At 43.4% G+C, this 15,647-nt stretch overlaps 1 protein-coding gene across 1 annotated transcript in view; it reads left to right on the top strand.

The window, feature by feature from the left end:
* Positions 1–15,647, top strand: part of LOC147659504 (fatty acyl-CoA reductase 1-like) — a 501,467-nt gene that overhangs the window by 326,396 nt on the left and 159,424 nt on the right. The window contains exon 4 of the mRNA XM_086951690.1: positions 8,812–8,991. Coding sequence (XP_086807816.1) covers positions 8,812–8,991 — 180 coding nt within the window. The remainder of the gene's footprint in view (positions 1–8,811; positions 8,992–15,647) is intronic.

Raw genomic sequence — 15,647 nt, forward strand, 5'->3', positions numbered from 1 at the left:
TGTACCATATAAGCATTATGATTGCATCCAAAGCACAACAAATTAGTAATAATGCGACTTAGCATCCTAACATTGTCCACCATTCCTAAGTTTTTCTTAAAACCTAGCAGTTCTATAGGTAACACACAAGCTTTCAAGCCACACACAGTAGGGTTGCTCGAAACAAGACATATGAAAAACGCAATTTCAATATCCAATATTGCATTAAGTCTAAAGTTACCTAGGTCACTTTTCGCTCCTTTTTAGGTCATGTCTAGACAGTTTTTGCTGCCTCGCCAGCCTCATGTAATCAAAATATTCATAATAAACAATACAAACAAAAACATCTACTTAGTGGGCTTTTGGGTCAGCGCTCTTCATTCTTTGGTCTGTTCAGCTCTCATTCCCATTTACTTTCCACTCACTGCAGCATACAGTATGCAGCTTGGGGCATTGGTTCACCCCACTTTTGTCACTGGTTCTCTGCAGTTCCTGATCAAATGTGGACATCCCCTAAAGTGAAATCAGTGCCAGCCCTGGTGGGCCAATGATTTACCTGCCAGTGCTGTCTTTCAATTTTTGATTCCTTTGATTTTAATACTCCTGGTATGTTTATAGTAAACTACATCTTCAAGTTACGTTAGTTCAAAGATATTGGTACATTTTCTTTGCACCAATGAGGATCAAATGTTTCTGTGATGTGCATTAAAATGAAATCTATATATTTTGTAAATACACTTGCCTGTTAGGAAGCACCTTTATTGTCCTAATAAATTAGATGCATAGGGTTTTTTAAATGTAACATTTCTATTATGTATAGACATTAGAATGTTTTCTTTTGTAGTGTTGTGGCGCAACTTTGAAATACAACTTAAATACATGTAACCACCGCACCAGCTGGCCAAAGCTAGATTGGCTTTTCAATTGCTTATTAGTATATAGAGACCAAGTGATTGCCAGACTAAGAATTTGGAATGCTCTATAGTCAATGGCATTCTGAAGATGACCCAATAAATAACATGCTTCTGGTACAATACAATCAGATACCCATTTGGACCTGTGACTTTCAGGATGTTTCTTGACTTTTAGCCCTTTCAATAGCTTTAGTTAATATGCTCTCTGTGAATTGGTTAGCCCCAGAACATGACTTTGGATGAAGCTCCAATTCACAATTCACAGTTATTAGTCCCACACAAGGAGATCTTTACTAATAAGGCAGCCCAGCTCACCCACAGATTGCTGACCACCTTTTCCCAAAAGTCCGCAAAAGCTGTTAAAGGTTTTTGACCAAACAGTCTCAATCGATTCCTAGTATTGTTTTGGCGCAGGTTTTTGGTTAGCTATAACAAACAGTGTCTCTTATAATAACTTTTCCTGTGGTTGAGGCTTAAATCTGTTTTTGGTTACAAAATACAAACTATGCAACAGATGATGGATTAGTGTACAATTTGCAATACCAGATTGAGCTGGAAAACACCACACCCTCAGAAATGCTTAATCTTCAGTAGCCCTAGCACATTAAGATATAGGTTATGCCAGAAAGAACATGCTCTCTTTGCCATACCTGTGGTAAAGTAGTTTCTAAGAGATTTAGTGAGAAAGTCTCAATTCATCAAAAGGTCAGCATAAGATGTATTTGCAAAACTGATGTAACCCCTCTGTTAATGAATTGCACTGACCCTAAGGGATTTAGAATTTGTGAGATAGGCCACATCTGCCAAAAAGCAGACTAATCGCTCTCTTTAGAGTCCATCAATACAATCTAAATATGGCGGTTCCTTATGACAGATGTTGCAAATCATCAAACTCTAAATCAAATGTAATACAAAGAACCTCTATTATTATCCTTAAAGATCTACAGAGGGGTCAGGTTCAGACATATTCACATGGAAGCACCTTTTCTGTGATTTTATAAGGAATTGGAGGCTTAATTTACAAACCCCCTTTGCAATCGCAAACTCTGCCATATCACAGAGCCAGATGGCTTGAGATCACAAAAGGGATTTTTACTAGTTGCGAAACTAAAGAGTACCCCCTTTTTTAATCACAAAAGGCGTTTTGTGACCCATTCTGACTCGCATATAGACTGGGTTGGACTGGCTAATAGGGCAATCAGAAAGTGCCTGAAAGGACTTGTCTGACAGGTCAGTGTGCGGGTCATTCTTTTGGCTGTATGTGGGCCTGTTTTATGGTCTGATGGGCCAGTTTTCACTGTTGATTTCCTTGATATTAATACAAATATTGCCTGCAGCAAGTTTAAATCCGTCCAGTCTACCTAACATTCCTTGCAAAACATCTAAACAGCGTGTCTTTACAAATGCAAAACGGCCCCAATTTGCAAACATGAAACACTTTTGTAGCTATCAAATTTAGTAATGGGGCCACTTTAATTTTGGTTTCTGGGACTATTTTAAGTCCCAGTTTGACTCTAAATAGTTGTAGGTATGAAAGGTATCCTCTTATTTGCAGTTTGCGCTGAAATATATCAATGATTTGTGACCACGTTTGCCATCGCAAACCTTTGACAAGTTACTAACATTTCAAAGGAAATGGTATTTGTGAGAAGTTGGCCTGGTTTATGATGACCACTAATTAAAGTGGGCACCTTGCACCCGTTCAAACAACCCTTATGGTGATTTAAGAGGTCAAAGATAACCTTTGAAATCTATCCAAGTGGTAGTTGTGGAGAGCAGCCTTAAGGCTTAGTCTTGAAGGAATGTTAAGCAGCTTATTTTACCAGAATGCAACCTTACTGTATTGGCTAAATGAAAGGAGAACCACACAGTAGTTATAAAAATATGTATTTACCTCACAGTGTCTGCTACACGCACATAAATACAAAGCAAACCATACTGTAGCACAGAAACAAACATAAGTAGCACTTATACACCGTGACTCCAGGGGGAGACCAAACAATATGCTAAAATAGTGGTATAAGAACCACGACTCGAGTCAAGACAGTGTCTAGAGGTTGTAGAATCGCTGGTACCCCAAGAAACCAACGGAGGTGAGTAAGCAGTGACCACACGGAGGATGGTGCCAATACACCTCCCTTTGACAGGATGCCTATTGTCCTGCCTTCCCCTTCTAATGCTTGGCTCAGCAGCAGGGAGGCAGAAATGGGTCTTTGGACGGCAGCAACCATTTTGTGCTGCCCGGGTGGAGAAGGCTGGTACCAGGAAGACCAGTAACCCCACAAAGCTTGCTTCAGAAGGGTAGAATCATACCTCCCACACAGCTTACTGGTGTGGAGGTATGATTCTAAGGTGTTTGATACTAAACATGACATGTTTTGTGGCAGCGGTTTTCGAGAGAGCATTTTACGCGACCATAAAATGCACCTCTACCTCTGTCTGGCTGTATCACTGACAATCCAGGAGAACGGTTTCCAAAGGCAGCAGAGGGGCTCTGCTCATGTAGAGACACCCTCTCATGTAAAACCCAGCACTCCACATTCAGGCTTATCAAGGCCTGCTAGAGGGGTGACTGATAGATTTTAAGTGTAGTTACCTATAGATATAGTAAACCTATATCTAACGTAAGTGGTGCATGCACAATATTGCACATTCTGCAATGGCAAGCCTGTAGTTCCATTTTGCATGGCCTCTCATGGGTGGCATAATACATGCTTCAGCCCATGGGAGGCCCCTGGGGAACCTTTGCCCTTGGTACATGTGTACCATATACTATGGACTGACAAAGGTACCCCAGTGTCCAATCTTGAATGTACCTAAGTACATGCATAACCGTTTATGGAGAAAGCAGATAGACTGGGGTCCTGATTAGCAGGATCCCAGTCAGACTAGTCAAAAACCAGAGAAACACCAGGTAAAAAAGTGGGGGTAACTATGCAGTCAGATCCTACCTTCCTACAGTATCTTATTCTCAAAGGGGAAACTACTATACTGAATATACTGTTCCATACTACTATAGAATATCTTGTAAATGTGTGTTGAGGAAGAGCACTAGTAAACGACATATCTGAAAATGAAATTTTCAAGCAAACGCTACAGCCCTCCAGCTCCCGATTTTATTTAATACATGGAGCCAGGCCTTATCATTATTAAATGACGTGTCTATCTTTCTGATATGTTAGTGCTAGAAGGCATACTCAACGTGAAAAGTATTGAAAGCATTTTCAGGTTGGACCCGAGTGGTTCACAATGCCATAAATGTTAAACTTCATGTTATTGCGCCCATGAAATGCCTCCTTGCAGGCCAAAAAGCTGATTCCAACTTTTAGCTGGGAAAATAGCTATCTTGCAATTTATGCAAAAAAAAATATTCAGCTAGCAATTGGTGCAAACAAAGTAATCCCTCCACTGGAACATGCATTCTCACCAGTTGAAATCCCTCTGAAAGCATTTCATTTTATTTGCGTTTCCGTGGTACTTCCTTGTATCAACACTTAATATCCCCATTTATGCTTGAGGCAGCCTGTCCCCTCTGCCTAGTTCCTGGAGTCGAAGGTGAGGCTACACGCTCAAGCTGGCTGGAAAAATGTAGTGCTCTTGAGGTGACAAAGACCGGCTGAGACCTGGGACTAAAGGTAAATTGTAAATACCAGAATGTAGACAACAAGATGAATGGTGGAAGTGAGGCCATTTGAGATTTCAGCCTTAAGGCAAGCTCATGGATCATAGTTTTTTTTTTTTAATAAACCCACTGTTGCTCAAAAATGGGAAGATAAACATTCTGATCTGAACACATTATAAAAACAGTGAAAAGCCTCTTTGAGTGATATCACCCTACCAGTGATGGTTTGCTTACACTGATTTGATTGACATTAATTTCCTATGAGAAAGCATAGCCCTCCCAGCAATGTCTCCCTTACAGGTCCTCTAAGAGATCAAATGTCTTCATCACCCTTTCAAGAATAATTCCGCTTTGTTGACTTTAATGCCAAGGCATTTTCTTCTTACAAAGTAGCACCACCTGCTCATCAAAAGTGAGCCTCCACTGACTTCAGTGGCATCAGACTTCTTTAACTTCAGGGACATCACCCTTCACATAACAGCATCACACTACCAGCAATGATTCATCCTTCCCACTCCGGTGGGTCAGCATAGTCCAGCCCACCCAGCAATGATTCATCTCCAGGTCACCTAATGTGACAAAAAATGTGTCCCCATTTTACCAGTATTTTATTTCCTTTTCAACAGTGCCGTTTTTAGCAAAATCCTGCTATATTTTTGGCCTTAAATTCGTGCACCACCATTTCAGGTTTAACGATGATGCCATACGGTGCGATCAGTGGCAAAATAATGTCGGTTTTTTCCCTGAAACAAAGTACATTTGTCATGCATGCACAAAAGAAAATCCTTCAATTGGCATTTCATGTAAAAAATACTTTGACTTAATGCTTGGCCAGCCTGGTTGGCCAATTTTGCTCAGGTGGCGTTGAATAGTTGGCCTGGGTGCATGTGACCTAATGCCTGTCTGATGAGGGGTCCACTCGCAGAGCAGTTGGCATGTGTGTGCAGTATTGCGGGGCACAGAGACTCCTTGAGGCATGGCACTGTTAACTGACATTCTGCATTAATATTGTGGACCCGCAGTAAAACTTAGGGCGCAATGCTTGCAGCATAGGGCCAATAATGCTTCTTACTGTGTGGGGCCATTAATGCTTACCACTCTATAGGGGACTTAAAGCTCATTACTATGATGGGCCGTAAATGTGGAATTCAATGCTCGGTACTGGGTTAGGCTGTTAATACTCATTACAGTGAGTTCCCCTTTGCACTAGTTACTATACTGTGTGAGAGATTAAAGTCGGTTTCTGAGTGGGGGCTTTTAAGCTCAATACTGACTATTCCCTTTCTTAAAGAAACCTAAACTAGACTCTGATGACCTCGTCAACTACCGGCCTGTCCCTCACCTACTATTCATCGCATGATCAGTGAAAAAGTAGTCTATTTTCAACTCCAAGATCACATCAGTGCTAATCATGTCTTTCACAACTGACAGTCTAGCTTCAGATCATGCTGCAGCCTGGAGACCACTACCTGGTACCCTCCTGACCACAGATGATGAAGATGATGACCCCTTCATCCTGATATTGCTGGATCTTTAATTTTCCTTCAACATTTTTAACCATCCTTATCCCTCATACACACCTATCAGTCATGAATGGGGTTCAGAAGTAATGTGCTTTACTAGTTCTCACCCTACCTTTCCAGTCACCACCAGTTTGGTCACAGGGGAACAGCCAAGTCACAAAAGCTCAATATCACATATGAAGTCCCCAGGGTACCATTCTTTGTACTGTCATAATTAAACTTTACATGGAGCCACTTGGTGCTCTACTCACAGATCAAAGCATCCAGAGTCACCAATATGCAGAGGTTACACAACTCTACTAGAAAGTCTCCTCTGCATCGGACATCCAACACCTCACGCACTACTTGTACATCATTCATATCTAGATATACAGCCTACCTGATGCTCAACCCAACCAAGAGAGAAATCCTATTATTTGCCAAGAACAATAAACACAATACAGTACAAAACTGACTACATGACATGAACTTTGGTGGGGTTGCAGCCTACATAATGCCAAATCACTTGGATTTATCCTTAATACCTACCTATCCCTCAATGAATACATTTACAAAAAAGACAGATGGCCTGGAACCATCTCAGACTTCTAAAGACAGTCAAACTGTTTCTTCCAGAAAGCGATGACATAACTACTGTTCAAAGCGTTGTACGCTTGCATCTGGATAGTGGTAACGGCCTACTCCATGTCCTTCCAGACTCCATACTTGGACCCGCTTGGGGGATCTTACACCCTGCAGCATGTCTCATTCAGGGCTTGAAGAAATAGCATCATATTACCCCCACCCTGAAGGAACTCACTAGGCTTCCCTTGTAGCTGCACCATCTTCAAAACTGGCTGCATAAGTTACGAAGCCATCACAGCCAGGACCCCCACTTATCTCGCAGACAAGTGCACCATCTTCGGTGGTTCTTGGCACACATGGAGCCAGGATACCAACAGACAGCAGACTAAGAAGTATAAAAAGAAAAAGAAAAAACAAGAGACCATTTTCATCTATGCACACAGGACCTGCAACAACATCCCTGTATCCATCAGGACCACCTCACTCTGCTCCTATTCAGGAAATAGTTGAAGACTTCTCTTTAAAGAACACTACATCACAATTCATTAAGCATCCCCAACTTAGCTTCCTTTCCTATTACACGCTGAGTTTAAGCTTACCTTTTACCATGTACAACCTCCACTGCCTTTTGGCTAGGTTTGCGCAACTGAAATACCACACACATACATATATACAGTGAGTTTGTTAATGCTAGTTATAGAGAAAGCTATTAATGCACATTTAATTTAAGGAGTAATTGAGGCAATTCTTGTTGTGGGCCACCAAAGTATAAAATACTTGAAGTAATTGACGCCCATATTGCCTACGACAATGGTATCCAATGGAGGTTCCAGAAAGACCTGATCCATGCCAGAATTTCATGATATCCACATAGAATATATTTCCATACAACAAAACTCTGTAGAGCTGATTTGGATGTTGCATATGCTGTACTGGACCACTGATTCATGTTACTACCAATTGATGCATGTTTTTGTTAGAGGCAGTGGCACACTACTGTCTGACAACAATGATCTTCATTGCTCTCTGGTTTGTCAGACTAGTAGGAGTGAGTGAATAATATATGTAACGTTTCCAAGTGTAGGTGCCTTACCAATCTTGTATCCGAAAAGTGCATATGTCTTTGCCCATGCCCATGTGCTGGAGAGAGGGCCTGGCAAGGCCAGACCTACTACATTTATACATCCTTGCTTGTTTTCTGTCAGGATTGTGGTAGTCTGCTCAAGTAGTTGCAAATTATGTTATGTTTAGGAATTATCAAGTTCTTATTTCTAGGAGTAGAACAGTATTTCTTTATAAAGAAATCACATATGCTCATATGAGATTTAAAAATAAAGGAAAATGTTTCAGACTGGAATTGCCTTTAAATTGAGTGAAACAATTGAGAAAGCACTTTGCAAGCTTTCTTAGTTAAAAACACCTTGGGCCTGATTCACAAAGGTTAACTTACACCTTTGTTAAAGTTTACAATTTTTTGGTATTTACAAACTACGAGCTGATTTGCAAACATAAACTTACACTTATGTGTAATTTTTTTATTTTTTTATATTTCTAAACTACGAATTTGAATTTAGTAACTGTAATTTTACAACTGATGAGACTTCGCATACGTGGCAGTGAATCTGCTCCGGGAAAGATGGGCCTGTCATATCTTTTTATGTGCTTATGTCTCCACCTCTACGGTGAAGTCTCTGCAGTTGTAAAAGTACTATTAGAAAATGAAACCTGTAGTTTGTGAATACCAAAAAACAGTAAAATTACACAAAAAGTGAAAGTTTGCCTTTGTGAATTAGGCCCTACGAGTTTAATTCTACTAATAGTAATTTTACGAATGCAGAAGCGCCGCAGTCGGGGCAGAGAACACCCCACATAAAAAGATAGAGCAGGCATATCTTTTTATGTTCGGAGTCTCCCCCATGAGTGCGGAGTCTCAGCACTCGTAAAATTAATTTTAGTAAAACTAAACTCGTAGTTCACGAATACCCAAAAAATGGCAAACTTACACAAAGGTGCAAGTTTAACTTTGGGAATCAGGCTTTATTTATTTGTTAACTATGTAGTGATATGATATCATACAGAGATTTCTGCTTGCGTCGCAGAAAAAGGAACTGTATGGAAACAGTGTCAGTAGTAGAATGAAATGGGAGACATAAAGTCTCTTCCTTTGTTGTTGTGCTCGAGCTCATTGTCTCGCTCTCTTCTTTCATAGGCATGCGGTGGAGCTCAACGTCACAGCCACTCAGCAGCTTCTGCATCTGGCTCGCCTGATGCAAAACCTTGAGGCCTTCATCCACATATCAACAGCCTATGCAAACTGCAATCGAACGCACATCGATGAGGTGGTTTATCCTCCGCCAGTTGAGCCCAAAAAGCTTATCGAATCAGTGAAGTAAGTTGTTGTTTTTTCATTGTGCATCTCTGGTTAACATAAATATGTGTATCCTCTGGAATGTGAGTTAATATTGTACATGGGGTGATCCAGGAATCCTTGAAACTCCTAGGCTTATTAAAATCACTTTTCCTAGTTCTATACAATCTGTTTTGCTCTACTGAAGACTCTGGAATCTCCTTAGCTTTTCTATATAGTCAATCAATCCTACAGCAATTGGTACAATTACATTTAGAATTCATTAAAAAAAAATCTCTACAGCTATTATACCATTCTCATGGACTGTCAATCACATTTCCAGTTTCCATAGGAACAGTTGACACCCAATATTCATTTCTGGCTTGGATAGCCAAGTAATACCCAGGTAATATGTATTGCAACAATCATTATTACATGTGTTAGTGATAGTACTTAGACATTTCAAGGCACTTTTAGAAATATTGAGAGCACCATTTTGAACTTAACATTGATTGACTGTGTTATGTTATGTTGATTTGCGTAGCGCACTAATAACCTGATATGGTAACCAAGCCCCCAGCAGTCTCAGGGATTACCACCTCCCCAGGGCTATATTTAAAATGTGTGGGGGGGCTCCAGCCGACCCACTCTGCCCCAGGGACTGCCACCTCCCTGGGGCACAAATAAAGTAAACCCAGGGGTCCATTGCGGACCCTTCGCCCCGGGGCCACCACCTCCCAGGGCTATAGAGAAGATGGGAGGGGGGGGGGGGCACGAGGCCCCCGCCAGAAGCTCGCCATGGCCCTTGGGACCGCCACCTCCCCCCCCCTCACCCCCCTCGAGGGCCGGCTCCAGCAATGTCCTGGGGTGCCCACCCCCAGGACATTGCGGTTTGCTATGGCTTGTTGGGAGCTCTGAGTCATCCATACAGACACTCATACACCCACTGATTCACCAATACACCTTAGTATATAATATATCTAGATGTCCAGTCATGCACTGGGGTTGTGTCCAAGTACACTGGTCCCTGGGGGAAGGTGGATGGAATTGATCTACTGCACCTTTGCCCTTGCTGCCAATTTCTTTTCTTTTAAATAAATGTTTATGTTGACTGTCAGACCCTGATTTTCATCAGATTGCCCCACGAGAATCCACAGCCTTTTCTCGGTCCCACGTGAAACCCAAGTTTATGGTTTTCATATTATTCCAGCACTGGATGTGACTTATAAGTCCGGATCACTCTCTTCCTGTGAGGCGCTGCAGCTCTGGTCACTTTGTATTGATGAACTTAGGAAAGAATATTACAGCAGAGATTTGGGAATGTTGTATAAATGCAACACTTGTCATCAGACGCGAAAGGATGACGTCTTCCACTCCAAACTATTGGCTCACATCACCACTCTGTGGTTAGGGTAATGCACGTGTGCTTTTGGCTCGTGAACTACCCTCCACCATCTGCTTTTTATAAAGGTTTAGCCACCCGAGTCTATAGAGACACATGTTAGGAATTCTGGGTGTAGGTGTGCTTAAAGGGATGGATCTAGTGATTCACTAGAAACACGATTTCTTGGTAAAGTACACACGTGTGGCACATAAACACGATGGGCCTTATTTGTGCAGGTCTTGCGCCGCCGGTGCGTCACTTTTAAAATGGGAAAAAGTGACGTACCAGTGGCGCAAGCCTCCAGAAATGAGGCCTGATACATTTTCCTCACAGGTGAAGTGTTCACTGCGTGCACACGTATAGTGCGTGAGGTTTACAATGATATAAATACACAACAGCTTATGTTATTAGCAGTTGAACACAGAATTTCTACCTTTTATCCCACCTTATTGGACTATACTCATCAAACATTTATTTCAGCTGAAACAATCTCTATAAATAGAACATGTAACATGGTAAGCGTTCTTCTGAGCAAATACATTTGTTTTTTTCAGCTAGGACTGTAAATTAAATTTTCAGCAGATGTAGCCTGGAGCTAGAATAACTCATTAAAGATAATTTCTTCTGTGACTCACAAAAAAAGACAAGACTCCTCTAAAGCCTAAGCCATCTAACTTCGTAGTTTTTAATGAAACCTCTGACTGGGAATCGAACCCTTGCTGTTAAACCATATTTATCTGTCCCCAAATAATCTGAAATCACACCACTGTGAACATTTCTGCATAAAACGGCTTATAACGACAGCATGCTGAAGCTGGGGTTTCGTTGTGCTACAAAAACCCAAGGTATGGTGACCACCTTGCCAGTATTTTACCGGCGTGGACATTACTTTTACGTTTGGCCGAATAAAAATAATAAAAGTCATAATTTGTCCTCTTTGAAATATAAACCATCAAATCCAAGAAGCAATCAAGGCAAAAGTATTTAGAGCTTCTAACCAATCCTTAATGATGAATTTAAAGCCATGCACACTTGCTATGTCCGAAAAGAACATAGAATTGTTTCTTTTTTTCCCTCAAGTACATGTTTTTGGTTCTCTCAATCTCAAACAATGAACACATTGCAGATATTTTTCCAGAGAAAGGTGGTAAACCTAATCGATGCCTCACAAAATTTGAAGACTAGTGCTGGTTTACATTTGAGGCTTAAACCGGTGATTTCAGCGAACTTGTAGAGAAAATAGTACCAGCCCCGGCTGCCTTTACTCATTCATTCATTCATAGCACTGGACTACCGCAGGGTAAAAGGAAGACGCCTACCATGTTTCTCACTGCAAAGGCTTCGATGCAGAGCAATCCGGAATCGTAGACAAAGTTGCAATGTGTGTTTTAAAAACAAGCATTTACAATGCAACGGTCTCGCCTTCGCAAAAGTTGGAGCTATTGGCATTGTAAATGACAAACTTTTTATTTATGTGTTGGTTTTGAAAACATATAAATAAATGGCATTGTCATTTACAATGCTAATAGCTTAATCTCTCGCAAATGCAAGACCTATTGCATTTGCAATGCGATAGGTCTCGTATTTACGCGAGTTTGAGCTATTGACATTGCAAATATCAATGCGTTTTATTTGTTTCAAAAACCAAAACATAAATAAAAGGTCTCTCACACTGCTGTCTCTCTCACACACCATGCTCTCCCTAGAACACACACACTGCTGTCTCTCTCACACACACTGCTGTGTGTATTTATATTATATATATATAGGTGATCGCGGAGGCGATCGAAACGCGTCTGAGGCGGACACTTGTCTGTTCAATTTGGCTGAAGAATAAACTGCACGATTGAACTTTAAAACCAGCTTGCGTAGCTTTTTGAAGAGAATTCTGTTGTGGGCTGTGCCTGTGAGTAATCCCTTCTCAGATTTGGAGGGTCAGGACTTTTGACACACACACACAACTCCACTGAAATTATGCAGTCCTCACCACCAGTACACACACTCACCACCACAAACTCATCACCACACACACACCACCACACACAACTCCACTGAAATGATGCAGTCCTCACCACCAGTACACACACTCGCCACCACACACTCACTACCACACACAACCACACATGCAAGCACACACACACACACAACCACACCGTCAGTGCAAACTTTCACCAGACACAGACACCATAAGTCGTCTGTGCAGGCTTCCACCAGGCAAACACCACCAGACGTCAGTGCACGCTTTCACCAGGCACACACACACCACCAGCCGTCAGTGCACACTTTAACCAGGCACACACACCACCAGCCATCAGTGCACGCTTTTACCAGGTACACACACCACCAGCCGTCAGTGCACGCTTCCACCAGGCACACACACCTCCAGCCGTCAGTGCACGCTTCCACCAGGCACACACACCACCAGCGATCAGTGCACACATCAATTGTTAACGCATCCACAATTAACTATTGTAGCAATTGCAGTATGGTGCACTTTACTTTTAAACATATTCATCTAAAGCGCAGCATGCCACTATTGCTACAATTCCAATCCAACCCACATAATTCCACTACACACCACATGCATACACTCCATAACACATGGCTAAAAGACATTGCCATTTACAATGCTATTAGCTCAAACTCAAATAAATCCTAGACATATTGCATTTCCAATGCTTGTTTTCTAATCTTTCAAATCAACGGATAATATTACCACGACATGACTTAAACCACGCCCTCTGCTTCTGGTGGCCCCATCACTCCAGGGAAACATGTGTAGAATCACCACGGCACACACCAGGCTTTATCAAACATATTTCAAGATGACGTTTGCATTTTACTGACCTCCCCTCATGTTCCCACACTTCCTCGTTTTTGGCACAATGATTTGTTGTTTGTAAAGCAAACTGAGAAACAAATATCGGCATTTACATTACAGAAAAAGAACTTAATACATTTATAAGAGGAGTTCCTATTGAAAAACAAACAAACCAAACCTTTCGATGCAGTAGCACACAGCACCACCGAGCACACAAGTCCTCTGTGAGCACAAGCAGGCCAGCAGCGCCTAGAGATGGACACACAGTGCTGCGAGGCACCAGCCATACTTACAGCCTCCCATCGGCCCGCTCTGCTCTCACACGCCCAGGCACCCGGGGTGAAGTCGGCCGTGGCCTTCGGAGCAGTCCGCACCAGCCGAGGTCACCCCCTCAGCCCGCCGAGGTCACCCCCTCAGCCCGCCGAGGTCACCCTCTCAGCCCGCCGAGGTCACCCTCTCAGCCCGTGGCCGCTGCCTCCATCCCACGCCGACACACGTCTAAAGTCTTGTAAGATCTGAGGCGCCCGGAGACGAAGGCTTCTAAAATGGGAAATAGTGCTGGAGCGGGCCCGCTGCAGGGCACACCGCAGGGGTTGAACAAGCCAGAGGTTTCAACACGCAGTGTGGCATGGCCGGGGTTCACGGATTCTGGAAGCAAGGGCTACCTTCGACTCTCTGTGCCCTCAGAGTTAGACTTTAAACAAGAAGCGGGCGCGCTCATTAATTCTCAATTGAATCTCTTGCTCCAAGAGTTTGCAGATTCCGTTAGATAAATCTTGCCCTGTGTAAACTGCAGGCCCTCACTTGTCCCCTGCCCATGGCACGCGCAGGAAGAGCCCGCCTACCACGGACGCACTTCCGAGGGGAGCGCGCCTATTAATTATCAGATGGTACCTGTCTGAGCACAAGTAGCAGTGGCTGAAACACAGAAATAAAAGCCAATCAAACAAGCCGTGACCGTGCACGCTCCCGAACTTCCGGTTTCAGGATGTGCACGCTCACGGCTGTCGTGGGGCGGGACTTCCGTCTTTGCGAGAAGCCCGCGCCCACGGAGTGGATGGCCCAGAGGAGCGGTGGCAGCAGAAGTCAGGAGTGGCGGCTGATGCGGTAAGTGGGGCTTAGGGGGCTTGGCACATGTGTGTGTGTGTGTGTCTGCGCGTGTGTGTGTCTGTGCATGTGTGTGTGTGTCTGCGTGTGTGGGTGTCTGCACGTGTGTGTGTGTGTGTGTGCCTGTGTGTGTGCGTGCGCGTCCACAGACCCTGGTTGGCTCGTGCACCGCTCTGTCTCCGTTGAGAGCGAACTCGGCGACAATAGAACCCGATACCGGTCTGCACACACGAAAGACTACTCAAAGGGCTGCGTACAACCCGCTTGTTTTGGCGCCATGCTCCCGCCAAGGATGATAAACCCACCTCGACCGAAAGAGGGCACCCTGGAGAGCGCAAGTTCCATGGTCCAAGGACGTGACATTCTGTATTGTCATGGTCACTTGAAGAAGACAAAAATACATACAAGATACATACCTTAGCAATTTCATTTACAAGAATGGGAAGCCCTGAACAGGTGAAGTGTTCACTATATGCACACAGTGATACTGCTTACACACCCAAATTAAACTCCGTGTTAGTGAATGTACAATACAGCCTATAGGTAGTGATCACACTAATATGAGTACAGTAGTGGCGGGCATATAAAATTGTGCAGACGATTGTGAATAGAGCAGTGGGGCATGCACGTAGCTAATAACTATACCCTCCGAGCTGCACACATGCCGATAACTCCTATGACGTTCTCTCACACTTTCATTTGCTATGTTTTACTCATCCACATGCTGCTAAAGTGAGTTTATAGTGCATTGTTGTGCACAGACATAGTTACCAAGCATGGGCGGATTTTGCGGATCCACGATTTGCAGATTTGCGGATCCGCAAAATCCACGAATTTGCGGATTCGCGGATTTGGATTGCGCTTGTGAAAGTCAAGGATACAAAGGCATCTATCCAGCATCACAGCTGATTTTCGACGGTAGATTTGGGAAGAAGGCACACCTGCCCAGCCTCGACGACGCTCACGATTGTTTTTGGGCTGGTGAATGAGTCACTGAATTTGAGCTTCAACTAGTTCCAGCGACCATGTGTGTGTTACTATGCAATCGCCCCGAAGAGCGCAGGGGTCCCTTGAGTGAGCTGTCCATCATCGTGGGTAAATGGCGGGAAGACGGTGCACACCGCGAGTGTGTGAGCGGGACCAAACGTGCGGGGCTTCCATGCGAGTTCACATGCCTCTTGTGTGTATAAAAGGTCAGAGACCGATCAGAGCAGCAGATCAAGAGAAAGAAGCTCCTGGTCACAGGAACAGCACGAGGATTGCGCTTGTGAAAGTCAAGGATGCAAAGGCCTCTATCCAGCATCACAGCTGATTTTCGACTGTAGATTTGGGAAGAAGGCACACCTGCCCAGCCTCGATGACGCTCACGATTGTTTTTGGGCTGAT

Source organism: Lissotriton vulgaris, unplaced genomic scaffold (assembly GCF_964263255.1).
Source record: "Lissotriton vulgaris unplaced genomic scaffold, aLisVul1.2 SCAFFOLD_703, whole genome shotgun sequence".
In the NCBI taxonomy this organism is placed as follows: Eukaryota; Metazoa; Chordata; class Amphibia; order Caudata; family Salamandridae; genus Lissotriton; species Lissotriton vulgaris.